The sequence below is a fragment of the Miscanthus floridulus genome, chromosome 8 (genome assembly GCF_019320115.1).
Source record: "Miscanthus floridulus cultivar M001 chromosome 8, ASM1932011v1, whole genome shotgun sequence".
Lineage (NCBI taxonomy): Eukaryota > Viridiplantae > Streptophyta > Magnoliopsida > Poales > Poaceae > Miscanthus > Miscanthus floridulus.
The window spans coordinates 70,479,832-70,494,556 of NC_089587.1; the positions used below are offsets into that span (position 1 = coordinate 70,479,832).

Below are 14,725 nucleotides of genomic sequence, written 5' to 3' on the forward strand. Positions count from 1 at the left end.
ATGAATTTGTGAGAGGAAACCACTGTTCCAAATGAAAAAAGAACCGGATCAAACCGGGTTTCATGTCAGCCGAACGCAGCCATAGAAGATGAAAACATTACAAATACCAATAGGGACAGATAGTTCAAAGTCTTACTAACACATTACATCAAAGTTCGTAGTTCATAAATAATACATCATACATCCTATAGGAACATACGTGAGTTCAAAGTTCATACAAAGGTGATAGACAGCTAGACAAACAAACAAAAGGCATGGAGCCATATGCCATAGTCTGGTACATATCAGTACATCACACATGCATTTCAGCATCTGAATAGTTTGGTGTACTCATGTTAATTGGGTCGATGGAAATGAAAGCCTAGGCCAAATAGCGGCGCTAAATGAACCACAATTTAGCGGGATTAGCACGCTATTAGCAGCTAATAGCGGGAAAAATCGTTTAGCGTTAAAATCCTGGTAGCTTAGCGTTGGTCTTCCAGATCCGCTAAATAGCGCTATAGCGCGTCCGCTATAGCGCGCTATTTAAAACTTTGATGCTAATTCTAATTTCTAGAGAACACTAGTAGGTGTCTAGCGCCGCGTTTAGTTCGTCGGAATCAGCGCCGCCCGATTTACTGTAGCTACAATGTAGCTACAGTAGCGTTTTGTTTTTATTTGGTAATAATTATCCAATCGTTGACTAATTAGGCTCAAAACGTTCGTCTCGCAAAGTACAACCAAACTGTGCAATTAGTTTTTGATTTCGTCAACATTTAATACTCCGTGTATATACTGCAAGTTCGATGTGACGGGGAATCTTTTTTTTTATAGTGTCAAAGTTAGGAATTCGGTGGAACCTCGGTTCATTTCGATTGGCTGCACCTGCGATCTGAAGGTCTCCCTTGGTGTCGATGCGGGACCCACCCTGTTGCTCCCAGACCAATGGCCATGCAGACGCAAGGATAAGGTGTCCATTCTGGAGCACACACTGCGCGCCTCCGACCTTGCAGAGATAAGCCCGATCCCCGGTTCTAGAAACACGGAGACGAAAAAGCTAGCTCGCCATTGCACTGCGCACCCACACCTCACACCGCCGTCAGCCATCTCTGCCCTCTCAAGCAAGCACGCCAGCCTGCCATAGTGCCATGGCGACCATAGCTACGATGGCCTTGCTGAAGCCCGCCAAGATCGTGGCGCGGTCAGCGCCATCCACCAGCGTCGCCGGCAGCAGCGTCTCGCTGCGCCTCCCGGCGGCGCAGGCCAAGAAGCAGGCCGCGGTGGCCGTGTCATCGTCGTCGACGGCCACGCCGGCGGCGGCCGCGGCGCTGGCGGGCGCCTTCTTCTCGGCGCTGGCGTCGTCGGACGCGGCGCTGGCGGCGCAGAGCGTGGCGGACGTGGCGGCGTCGGCGGCGGACGCCGGGAGCGACAACCGCGGCCAGCTGCTGCTCTTCGTGGTGGCGCCCGCCATCGGGTGGGTGCTCTACAACATCCTGCAGCCGGCGCTGAACCAGCTGAACCGCATGCGCAGCCCGGCCGTGGTCGCCGGCCTCGGCCTCGGCCTCGGCGCCGCCGCGGCGGCTGGTATGGCGACCGCCCCCGAGGCCTCCGCCGCCGCGGCGCAGGACCTGGCTGCGCTCGCCGCTGCGGCGCCCGCCGACGACAGCCGTGGCCTCCTGCTGCTCATCGTCGTGGCGCCCGCCATCGGCTGGGTGCTCTACAACATCCTCCAGCCGGCTCTCAACCAGCTCAACCGCATGCGGTCCGACTGATGAGCTAGCTTGCAACAACCTCGTGCACCCCGCACCGGTGACGACGACGGCGGAGTGTTTGTATCTGCGGCGTGCGTGCGTTGGTGTGTTAAGGACTGTAGTATAACGTGAAACGTGGTTGATCTACGTACGTGCCTGCTTGTCTTTCCATCTTCATTATTGAACAAATGCAGTACAGCTCTCTCAATCTGTTACATTGTACATACAAGTATCCTATGTGGTGGTTGATCAATGAAAACGTTCCTCACCGCTGGACATCTCGCCGGCGAGCGCTCCCTGTTCGCCGCCGGCGGCGTGAACCGTGACAAACAAGATGCGCGTAGTCACCAGCGTTCCTCGCAGCAGAGGCACGTACGGCTTGCGTAGTGTAGCCTCGGCTTCTCCTCCCCGTCGCGTCGCGCGCTTCATGTTCCCCACGCGTGGTCTGCTGTGGCGCCGCCGCCGTCGACGGCCTTGACCATGCACGATGACCGTGGCCGACGCCACCTCGCTGCCCGGCACTGCCGCTGACGCACTGCGCCTGCACACCGAGACCGAGTCAGTCAATTCGTGAATGCGATGCCATGCAAAGGTTTCAAGGTACGGAGTGAGTCTCTCAAGATCAAACGAGAGATGCTCATACAGTCATACTCGACCTCTCCGATCGTCCGGTGCCGGTGACGATCACGTCCATGGACGCCGAGGCTCCGACACCTCCGATCCGATCCCTGCCACCAAGTAAATTTTAGCTTTGTGACCGTAGGCATGCATGTGAACGTGACAGAGTGATGCATCGTTCGTATGCGCTTTTTTTTTTTTTTTTGAAGGAGCAAGAAAGCCTTTATGTTGAAGATTGATTTGGCTAAAGCTTTTGATATGGTAGAGTGGTCCGTTGTGATTGATACGTTGCAACATAAAGGGTTTCATAGTCAATTTTTAGAGTTGGTCCATGCTTGCATCTCCACCATGTCGTATTCTGTCAATGTTAATGGAGATTCCTATGGGTTCTTTCAAGCTAGTAGAGGCATCAGGCAAGGATGTCCGCTTTCTCCATATCTTTTTGTCATTGTTGTTAATGAGCTTTCTCTTAGACTACATGATGCTATGGACAATGCAACACTCACTGGTATTTATTTGGGCCCAGGTTGCCCCCAATTCATTCGATCCTTTTTGCTGATGATCTTGTCATTTGTGCAGAGGCTGACCTCCAACAGGTGCAAACAATAAATAATATTATCCAATCTTTTTTCGCTGCCTCTATAGCCTTTGCTGAAGAACATTTTGCAGGTTTAATCAGCTTAAAGAATTTAAACATGGCTTCCAATAATTTGAAGGTTAAATGCAGACTGGTTTCCACCCTTCAGGCTTCGGAATGCACATTTTGCATCTTGCCAGATGGGTCCTCTGTTTCCAGATTGGCTTCAGCAACAGTTTGAAATAATTGAACTTGATCTTTCAAGCAGTTCTATAATTGACAAGATTCCTGATTGGTTCTGGCAAACATTTTCCCTGGCAACAAATATTGACATCTCCAACAGCAATAAGTTAAGTGGTACCTTGCCAGCACATTTCAGTGACATGGCCTTTCTAGTGCTTAATCTCAGTTCGAACCAGCTTACTGGAACAATACCACAGTTTCCAAGAAATATCACAGAATTAGACATCTCCAACAATTCAATTTCAGGACCATTACCATCAATTGAAGCTCCACAACTCATGGTATTGCTTATGTTCTCAAACCAAATTGGTGGCAGCATTCCAGAATCTTTTTGCACATTGAAAAGTTTGCATGCTCTTGATTTGTCAAGTAATGCTTTAGAGGGGAAATTTCCTCATTGTTTTGAATTGGAATCCATAGGTTTCCTGCAACTAAACAATAACAGTTTGTCAGGATACTTTCCTGCATTTTTGAGGACCTGCACTAGTCTTGGGTTCTTAGATCTTGGAAGGAACAAATTCTTTGGAAGCTTGCCAGATTGGATTGTGGAGCTGAAAAGTTTACAGTTTCTACGACTAATCCATAATATATTTTCTGGGAACATTCCAATAGAAATTACAAATCTTAACAACTTCAATACTTGGATCTATCGAGCAACAACATATCTGGTGTTGTACCTTGGCATCTGTCAAACCTAACTGGTATGACCCTGAAGGGTAACCTACCTCTAAGATTGTATCCATATCGATCTGGACTAAATCATGTTAAAAGACATCATGTTAAAAATAATAAAAGGGCAGCAACTTAAATATGACAATGGATTAGAATATTTTGTGAGCATTGATTTATCAGGCAACTCCCTAACTGGTGAAACCATCCCAGCAATCACTTCCCTCGATGCCTTAATAAATTTGAACTTGTCATCAAACTGCCTGAGTGGAAAAATACCTAACAAGGAGCAATGCAGTCACTGGAATCACTCGACGTCTCTAAGAACAAGATGTTTGGCAAAATTCCAGTGAGCTTATCTGATTTGACAATCCTAAGCTACTTGAACTTGTCGTACAGCAATTTGTCTGGGCGTATACCCACAGGCCGGCAACTTGACACCCTCAGGCCTCAGCGCAGACAACCCTTCGCTTATGTACATTGGCAACAGTGGGCTTTGTGGGCCTCCTCTTCAAAAGCACGTTCTGGAAATGACAAGTCTATCCGGCCTCCTCTTCAAAAGAACTGTTCTGGAAATGACAAGTCTATCCATGGCAATCACAGAAACAGAAGCAGCAAGCAAGAACTCAATCCAATGTCCTCAGCCACCGGCGCCTGTGACCAACATGGTTGCCACCGTGGACCTTTCCGGGTGGTTTGTGTGGGCACTGAACAAAGTGGCATGTTCGTCTGCACCTACTCATCCGATGTTGCCGCGTGGAGCGAGCCAATCTCCATTCAGCGCATCGAGCCCTGCTTCTACACCTATGGTAGGTACTCGCCCAGTGTGCTACTGGGGAACGAGCTCTATTTTGGGATTCCATCGACAAACGCAGTTTTGAAGTACGATTTGGAACTGCAAGAGAAATCGTGGATTCAGGTTCCAACCCTACAACACGGTTCGTATAGTTCCGTGCTCACAACAACGGACGATGGTGGGCTGGGACTCGTCCGTCTACAAGAGGGCATACTCTGCATCTGGTTGAGGATGGACACCCCTGAAGCTAATGCTGGATGGACACAATTCAATGTCATTGATCTTGGGACGCAGCTCGATGTTCGTCCCGTCTTTATTCCTTATGCGTCTGTGGTCGGTTTCGCAGATGGTCTCGGTATTGTTTTCGTGACGGTGAATGACGCACTCTACACAGTTGATCTAAAGACCTATGTGGTGAAGAAGGTATACGATGTCATTGAAATGGACACCGTCTTTCCATACATGCGCTTCTACAGTCCAGGTATATGACTTTACTTGGTTCTTGGTTTTGCAATATTCTGAACAAGTAATAATTCAGTTACTACCATGGCACAATAGGCTCAACAATATTGAATTTATGAATTGCAATACCACAATCTTATATCTACCTGGGTTGATCAATCTTTTCATTATCGACAATCTTTGAAACTGATTAGGTATGCCTCTAGGAATTTATCGTTCTACTTATCTTAAGTAATGCTCTCATGGTAAGCCTGACAAGGTATGCAGCAGCCAGCAGGAGAGAATAAAAATTTATCTACTTTGATGAGCTTCTACACTTCAGATGCTTCCTCCCTGTCTTTAATCCTGTTCATCTATAGCCCTCATCTGTCAATGGATAGTGATATCGGTGCTAAATTTTAGGACATAGTTATCTTAATCAGTTTGTGCAAGTGTGGCTGTTGAATAATAAATTACTGTTGGTTGGTTGGTGAGGAATAATTGTTCATCGAGGGCAAATTTGATTACTTAATCAACTGATGATATTTTCAACATTTGTAAATTGTTGCAGCATTGGAGGCAGCCTCTTTAGGTGCGGAAGAGGAACCAAGTGCAGCTGGATCTAGTGCATGACAACCTATGGTGCTCATGTGAGAGGTTCTCGGCCAAGGGAAAACTGGGTAGTAGTAATGGTAAATAGCAAGCATGAGATCTTTAATCTCTTGTAGGATGGCTCCTTTTGCATCAGTGGGACCTTAATTTGCCGTCCTTCAAGTTTTGTGTTTTTAAAGCAGGAGTTTTTCTTATAGTTTTTTAGCTTGATCATTGGATCCAGGTTACATTGAGCTTGTTTGAAGCTGTTAAGTGCTGTTCCTTGCATTGTCCTACATGATGTGCATTCCGTTTGTGATGAAATCCAGAAATGTGCATTCCCGTTCCTTCTACCATTCTCCTCCTGGGAATGAAGTTGGTCATTCTGAGAAACGAATCCGAGGTTCAGTTCCAGTGAATGGAACAAGTGCCTCAAGCAGCAGCCGTTGTTGATGGTGAATCATGTTTTGTCATTGTTCGCCGAATGCCGTCCTGAATCATGAGAAGTGTTCAGGGTTTTCAGTTTTGGCTTGCTGGAGCTATAAGTTATGTGCGTATGCCTAGCGGGTCTGGCTGCTCTCCAGTCTCCTCTCCTCTTGGTATTGGGAATGAATGAAGTTGGTTATGCTGAAAAATGAGTCGGCCCCCTGTGATTTTATTCACAAGTACAAAGCGAAGACCCCATATGCCAGTCAGTCAACCAGATCGAGTTGGGCCTTAATCGGCAGGCTTCTCTCTACTCTTCTTTTTCTCGCTTCAGCTATACTGAGGGCCCGTTTGAAAGGGGCTTTCTTCGGGCTCCGAACCGTTTTCTATGCTTCTACAGTTACATACAGTTCAAACAGTTATCTACAGTACTTTGGGAGCAGGGGCAGAACCCCTCGAAGCCGCAACAGGGCCTAAAAGCTAGCAGCAGCCCCGACGGCTGTGCATTGTGACGGCTTCCTCGGCACAGATGAGAACCAGCAGCCGGCAGCGTGGACCGTGACAAAACCAACATATACAAAATCATCTGCCCTTGTCTATGTCCATTCACTTCCCTGAACGATCGATTCATCAGCCATGCTCATCAGCACGGTTCCGGGACTCTGAATGGAAAGGCTGCATCAGGAGCTGATGCCTGCTGCTGACAGCGAATCATGCGCCCTATTCGGCTGGCTGGGAAAACGGCTGATGCTGATACTGGTGTTGATGTTGATTTATTGTAAGAAAAAAAAATACTGTTATTTCGCTGAAACGAATATTCAGGCTTCCTCCGTTTTGACTAACTGAAGACGAGGCTGCAACTAGCCTAGCTATATGGAGCTTGATGGCGTCAGCTCACGACATTATCACTGCCTCAAGACTCAAGTGAAGTCTAACACCTTGGAGTAAGAGCAGCTTCAGCAAGGTAACACTCTGCCTCCTATAGCTCTCCCAGAGGTGCTCTCGCCTCGCCTGCTCGGAACAAGAACATTTGCAACTTTTGTCTGAAAAACGCTTGCTAAACAGTAAGGCCCTGTTCGGTTCCCGGGGAACGACGTCCGGGAACCGTTCCGGCCAGGAATGTCCGTTTAATTTGTACGTAGCAGATTTGACCGGGAATCATTCCGGGGCGGAAACGACTCAACCGAACGAGCCGTAAATGTATCCGGTTATCTGCATGTTTTTTTTTTTCAATTTCATTTCAGCAAATCACATAATATGTCGTCCACAGTTTTTTAGCAGATCAAATATCCAACATCGTAAACTTTATGGGTTACCGAATGATTGATTTATTATTTTATTTTATTCTACTGGACATCTCGCCGGCGAGTGTTCCCGGTTCGCAGCCACCGGCGTGATCCGTGACAAACAAAACCATCGTATATATAAAAGATGTGCGCAGTCACCAGCGTTCATCGCAGCAGGCGAGATCACCGCTTCGTCAGCGACGCCCCCTCACCGCCACCGGGACCCTCCCCTCCCCTCTCCAGCGTTGCGCGCACACAGCTCGTGGCCGGTGGCCGGCTCCATACCCAGTTTACCGGCAGCGGAGGCAGGGGTTGCGTCGTCGTAGCCTCGGCCTCCCGTCCCCGTCGCGTCGCGTCGTGCGCTTCATGTACGCCTTGCTCGGCCTGCTGTGGCGCCGCCGCCGTCGATGGCCTAGCTTGACCATGCATGGTGACCGTGTGCCCGACGCCACCTCGCTGCCCGGCACTGCCGTCGACGCACTAGGTCGATCGCCTGCACCGAGTCAATTCGTGAATGCGATGCCATGCACTGAATGGACTAACTGTAGTCTCAAGATCAAAGGAGAGATGCTCATGGTCCACCTCTCGTACGGTGCCGTGCCGGTGACGACGACCACGTCCATGGCCCCCCAGGCTCCGAGTCTCCGACACGACACTGCACCTCCGATCCGATCCCGGCCTGCCACCGAGTTAATTTTAGCATTGTGACCGCAGGCATGTGAACGTGACAGAGTGGTGCACCGTTCGTATGCGCATTGTAGGCCATCATTTTTTTGGTGCGGCAGTTTCCTATAGCACTATTGTTTTCGTGGTTATGCTTTCTGCATTACGTCAACTTCCACCCACCCTCCCCCACCCAGAAAATTTTATACAGCACGTGTGCATGTGCATAGCGACGTCAAGCAACTCACGGCGACACGTGTTAACACGCGAAACCGGGGACCGAGGCTAGCATCGACAGAGCAACTAGGATTAGGGTTACGGATTTGGGGTTTTGGGGCTCCAATGTCCGATGGGTCTAGAGGGATGGCCGAGAGCAGCGGTCGGTCTGGCGATGATGGAGGTTCGATCAGCTAGCGGCGAGCGAGGCGACGGGGGCGCCGATGAACGGGCGGCGTTAGGCGTATGGTGTGTAGGGAAGACGGCAGGAGGTGACCTAGCACAACATTTTAAGAAAAAAAGGCGAGGTTGTGGCAGTGGGGGTGGAAGGTGGCAAGTGAGGTCAGCGGTAGCTAGGATGGCGGTGGAATGTGGGCAATAAGGTCATATCAGTAGCTTGGATATGTCTTGGATTTAACCGTTATCATTTGCATGCACCCATGATTAGTCTGTGTATTAGAAGGCAGTGTTCCATATTTGTATATAATAATATTGTTTTGACAAATTTTATTTATTTTTGGATGGAGGGAGTATGCTACTGTCTATACCGAACTTGTCTCTGTATGTATATCGTTGTTAAACACAATGTTCACGCAATTATTTGCACCACTAGCTTTGCCTCGTGATTTTTTTTTTATTTTGAACACTTTTTGTAAATTAATTTTAAATCTAACATTGTTTTTTTTTCAAAACTAACAGTTTTGGCCACGCCTATTGTCATGGCGCGGCGAAACGCCTGTACCGCGTCATGTATGGTGGCGCGATGGGAGGATGATGTAGCGACGCCCAGGGCTACTGATCGGTAATGTGGAAGGGTCTGCCGCGCCACCGATGTTGACATGGCACCGCTGTGCCACGACGCATCGTGCGACCACCTTTGACACGGAGAGACGGATGGCCATGCTTCCATAGAAATAATCTGGCAATTCTGTCGCTTGTGTCACTCAATTTTTTGGGCCGTCCGATCGCGGGGCTCACACACCATGCCGCGCTCCCCTCCGACACGGGATGGCGCTGGACGGGGCGCTGCAGAGCTGTGAGCCTGTGAGACAGTGGAGAGGGTGGAGATGGCGTTCGGGCGCCTCGATTTTGCGGGCGGTGCTGTGTGCTGCGGTGTACTAGTACTCCTACTCTGTTTTTGCGACCAGAGATGTGCATGCTATGCGCCTCAGTTTTTTTGCTGTCCCAAGACCAAGACCACCGGCTAGCCACTAGCTAGGCATGCATGTGTGCAGCTAGCCGGTGACTGTTTAGTTCCTAAAATTTTATAAATTTTTTTAAGTTTTTTGTCACATCAAATTTTTGAACGTATGCATGAAACATTAAATATAAATAAAAAAATAAAACTAATTACACAGTTTAGATAAAATTCACGAGACAAATCTTTTAAGCCTAATTAGACTATGATTATATACTAATTACTAAATAACAATTAACTACTGTACCATTTTCCAAAAAAAAAATCGCTAACTAAACAAGGCCCTAGTAGTGTTGCAGTAAGGCTGTTTTTTTTTCCTGTCCCAAGACCACCGGCTAGCCAGTAGCTCGGCATGCATGCATGTGCTGATCCGTCGCTATCACGTCACCTCGTCCTTGATACTGATTTATTTCTTTAATGGGAACAGATTACATTGTATTGAACCGCATTTTACTATTTCTAGTTAGGTGTAAGTTTTTTATTTAATTAATGTAAATTGATCATTCATAAATGAGAATAGTCAAAATTTATCGATTATTCATAAATAAGAATAGTCAAAATTTATCGATTATTCATAAATGAGAATAGTCAATTTTACTATTTCTTGTGCTGTGATTGCTGTAGCCTAGTAGTTTCGTTATCCTGCTGTTTTATGCCTACAAGAACCTTGGACATGCAACTTGTCTCTAATCTTCTCCGTATCTGGGACACGATAGCTTGTGTCTCAAAATAAATTTTTTTACTAGGATACTCCTAATCCATACACAATTGCCAAAGAAGGTTACATCCCCAATGCCATATAGATGGATAAATATTCTATTCTGTCCTGAGTCCGACTGTTTAATTCTACTGATAATGGCTACTGACGTTGTTTCATCCAACTCCTAATTTGTGAAGATTAAGATTTAGTCAACTGCCACTAACACCCTTCCCCGGATCCCGCACTGCACTGAGTACGTTCTTTTTTTAAGATTTAGTCAACTCTTAAGAACACTTGGCATGTCCATCTCAATCTTTCTCCAGACCAATGTTCCAAAAACACGAATACTTAGCAGTGTTCAAAGGATTGACTTTACTTGCTGCCACATAATCAGCAGTTAGGCTGCATAAGCATAATGGCCTTGTAATACTGAATAATGACTACTAGGTGGGAGGTGGAGCGAATGGTTGGGTACCATTTAGTGACTTTTAGAACCTTGTCCAGATTAAAAGCAGCCATAATATGTCTCTTTAAAGTGATAATGTTTCAAATTATCATTAGGCTTCCGGTGCATAAATTGTTAGCATTTCTTCCAATTTGAAGGGCAGGCCTGCTGCAAGCGGTAGAGTTTTACCGCATGTGACCGGAAGGTCCTGGGTTAGAGTCGCGGTCTCCTCGCATTGCACAGACGAGGGTAAGGCTTGCCACTAACACCCTTCCCCAGACCCCGCACAGAGCGGGAGCTCTCTGCACTGGGTACGCCCTTTTTCTTCAAGCTGGTAGATTTTCTTAAAGACAATCACTTGTGAACAATATTCATATTGTCTCTAGCTTATAGAACACCCAATGTGACTTGACAGTCGTCATCTAAAATTTGTGAACAGTTTGTCCTTTGATCTGGGATATTTGATTTATTGTCTCCTCATCTGAGTAGCTAAGGTTTCTATTATGTATTTAGCAATACAGATGCTAAAGATATTATATTCTGATTTTCCTATATTTAGATGCACTCTTTGCTACCAATCTGAAACTTACGCTTATGTGGTATCATAAACATTAGTAATTTTTGTATGAACTTAGTCAAATTTGAAATAGTTTAATAAGGGAGCGGAGGCTAGGTTAGGCCCTTGCGTTATAAGAACGCTTAGGGACCAGATTCTCTCTTTGATACACCTGGCTAGTGCCTACCCTCGAAATCCTAGCGAGAGTGGCACCGCGGGGATTCAAACTTCGGTTGCCTACTCAGTGCCGGTCCTACGATTTACAGTTTCTCTTGACCATGTATAAAATCTTATAATATATATAGGCATTAATTTTACTTGCAAAATGAAAGTAAATTCAAAACATATTTTTAATTTAGCATGTCGGATAATTATCGAGGAACAATATAAATTAAGTAATATATTTGTAGATATATGATAATTATTGAGAAATAATATAGATTAAAAAAATAATATATTCATTTTCTTTTCTCACCCATGATAAATGTTTCTTAGGTAACATTCTAAAATTCTAACACCTAAATTAGAAGAAAAATACGACTATATAGGTACAAATTACTAGAAGTCTGGAATACTATACAAATAATTAATTTGAATTAAAAATAAAAAGGAAAAAATATCTTGGGCCTAAACAACTGATCGGTGATCGTAATTCGTAAGAAGCCAAGAATCAAGATGTCGTTGTTGTGGAGCCCTACCTGGTCGCCGTCCTCGTACGCCGCGTCCGTGTCTCCGGTAGTCTAGCTCTTCGTGGCGGCGCGGCTCGCTAGCTCCGCGTGTGTAAGGCGTACGTCATAAACTCACGATTAGAGTGTGCTGTGTGCAGAGTGACTCCTCGTCTCCTCTCTACCCGAGGGCCGTGGGGAAAAAAACTAGGAAAAAAATGTCGATGTTATCTTTTTGGGCCGCCTGGCCTGTTCTATGTCTCTCTTCTCATTAGTTTGTTAATGCCTAATGAACTATAGAACCCAGAGGTTTGTATACCTAGGAGCCCCTCGTCCGCTTAGGCCCTCGGCCGTCGCACCTCATGCCCTGCCCCTAGGGCCGGCACTGTGCCTACTTAAAGGCCGGTGTAGCTAACCATCCAAGCCCTCCATCCCTCCCCAAATTTGAAATGGTTTGACTTAGGAGTTAGGGCAGACCACAAACATCAGTTGTTTTCGGACGAAGAGAGTATGTATGTTTCTTTGCTGCATTAACTCTGTTGTAGGATATTATTGTTCAATAAATGTATATCCCGTGCATGTGGGTTGGCAAAAATGTTGAAATTTCTCCCATGCATGCTCATGTAGGACATCTGGTGTTACATACATTCCCTAATGGCAATGCGAGATGCTGCCAAAGTTGCCTGTGTGTCTCGGGCCTTTGTTGGTTCATGGAGATGCCATCCCGACCTCCATTTCAGCAAAGAAACATTGGGCTTAGATGAAATTGCTTGCCAAAAGGATGGAATAGCAGATTTCAACAGCAGAGTTGACAGCATTCTGAAAAAACACTCAGGCATTGGCTTGAAGGTATTCAGATTGGATGTTCATTCAGTTTACGATAAGGATCTCTGTCATCTTGATCGCCTGGACAGTTTGCTTCAGGTTGTTGTTAAACCAGGAATTGAAGAGCTGGACCTTATTCTCACAATGTATGGAAACTACAACTTCCCATGCTCACTTTTATCTGGTGGAACTAGAGGCACACTTCGCTATCTCTCTCTTGCAAGCTGTCAATTTCATCCCACAGTCAGATTTGGCTGCTTGACAAGCTTGACAACACTAAACCTGACTTATGTTCATATTAAGGCCGATGTGCTATGGTGCCTTCTTTCCAGTTCTCCTTCTTTAGAGCGGTTTGAACTCAGGTATTGTGACAGCATAGTCTGTCTGAAGATACCGTGCCTGCAGCAACTCAATTACCTGGAGGTGGTATGTTGCTCCAATCGTCTTCGAGCAATAGAGAGCAAAGCTCCAAATCTCTCCAGTGTTAAGTTTGTAGGTGACCTCCGAATTCCACTCTCACTTGAAAACACAAGCCGTATTAAGATATTAGACACGCACTACTACTGCAGTCTCGCCTTTTATGCCCGTGCTGATCTTCCATCCGTCATGCCCAATCTTGAAGCTCTTACCATACGCTCTGACGGTGAGGTAAGTCTTGACTACAGACTACATTTACGCACATGATGGTATATAGACAGCAGCCATATATTACATAGGATGCAATAAAATTTTGACATGTTTTTCTGAAGGTGGATAAAGTACCAATGGTGCCTAGCAAGTTCCTCCAGCTCAAGTACTTGAGCATTGCCGTTGGTGGACTGACCTTTGATTATGTCTCTAGTTTCTTTTCTTGATGCTGCTCCTTCATTGGAGATTTTCGCCTTGGAGGCAAGTCACCGTTCTTCCTATCCTGCAAAAATATTTCATATTTGTCATTAATAAGGTATAATCGTTAACAATTCAAGTTTGGAATCGTTGATTCAATTAAGGCTGTTTTTTTCATGTTTATTAGGTAATCCGGGAAGTCACCAAGGCACACGTCACAGTTTTTGACGATCCCTCAGATCTGCGGGTGATTCCAGGGCACCATCATTCCAGACTCAAGCATGTGAAGATCATCAAATTCGTCGCTGCCAAGACTGTAGCCGAGCTAACATGCCAAATCCTCAGATCTGCCACTTCACTGGAGTGCCTGACGTTGGACACCACCAATGGCCACCCTGGATGTTCTGTAAGCAAAACTGGCAAGGGAAAATTAGTTCTGCGGCATCGAAAGGTTGCGACCTCCGTAAAATACCACTAAAAGAGTTTGGCCCCGTAAAATAGCACTGAAAGTTGTCACCGTAAACTAAAAATAGCACTCCGTCAGGTTTTACGCTCAGGAGCGTTAATTTGACCTAGACTCCAAAAGGTAAGTGACATTTTTGCCCTTGCCTTGTCCTTGTCCCTATCCTCATACGGGAGCTGCGCCGCGCAAGTGAGACAACCGCGCCGCGCTCGGTTCTGCCTGGGAGCGCCGCCTCCGCCCGTCCGCCGGCCGCCTGGGAGCTCCGAGGGCCTCCTGCGCCGGCCGCCGCGGCTTCCTCTCCTCGCGCAGGTCGCTCCCCGTGTGGAGGCCGCGCCGTCCGCCGCGGGCCGCTCGTCGTGCGGAGGCCGCGCCGCCTCCGTCCGTCCGCCGGCCGCCTAGGAGCTCCGAGGGCCTCCTACGCCAGCCGCCGCGGCTTCCTCTTCGCGCGCAGGCCGCTCCCCGTGTGGAGGCCGCGCCGTCCGCCGTGGGCCGCTCGGAACGCGGAGGCCGCGCCGCCTGCGCCGTCCACCACCTCCTCCTCCTCGACTGCGTGTTGCGCCGGCCGTGACTCCTCCTCCTCCAGTAAGCATGCGGTGGAACAATGCATCGATCTGAGATCCCCGACGGGTAAGAATGAAACCCTAGTTAAGAATTTCAGCTTTTCAGATTGGTGACATCATTCATTCAAGGGACAGATTCTTATAGTATTGCTAATTGAATTGAGGAGGTAGGAACTGGACATTTTGCTTGCTTTGGTTGGTTGAGCATGGGTTGTAGTGTCCAGTCTTCACA

General features: G+C 47.1%; 1 protein-coding gene and 1 pseudogene across 1 annotated transcript; both read left to right on the forward strand.

Moving 5' to 3' along the window:
* Positions 1-998: 998 nt before the first annotated feature.
* On the forward strand, positions 999-1,938 carry LOC136472482 (photosystem II reaction center proteins PsbY, chloroplastic-like). The gene has a single exon (XM_066470185.1). It carries the CDS (start codon positions 1,128-1,130, stop codon positions 1,749-1,751), a length of 624 nt encoding a protein of 207 aa, XP_066326282.1. The 5' UTR covers positions 999-1,127; the 3' UTR covers positions 1,752-1,938.
* A 7,326-nt stretch (positions 1,939-9,264) lies between these two features.
* On the forward strand, positions 9,265-14,332 carry LOC136469329 (F-box/LRR-repeat protein At5g02910-like; annotated as a pseudogene).
* Positions 14,333-14,725: the final 393 nt, after the last annotated feature.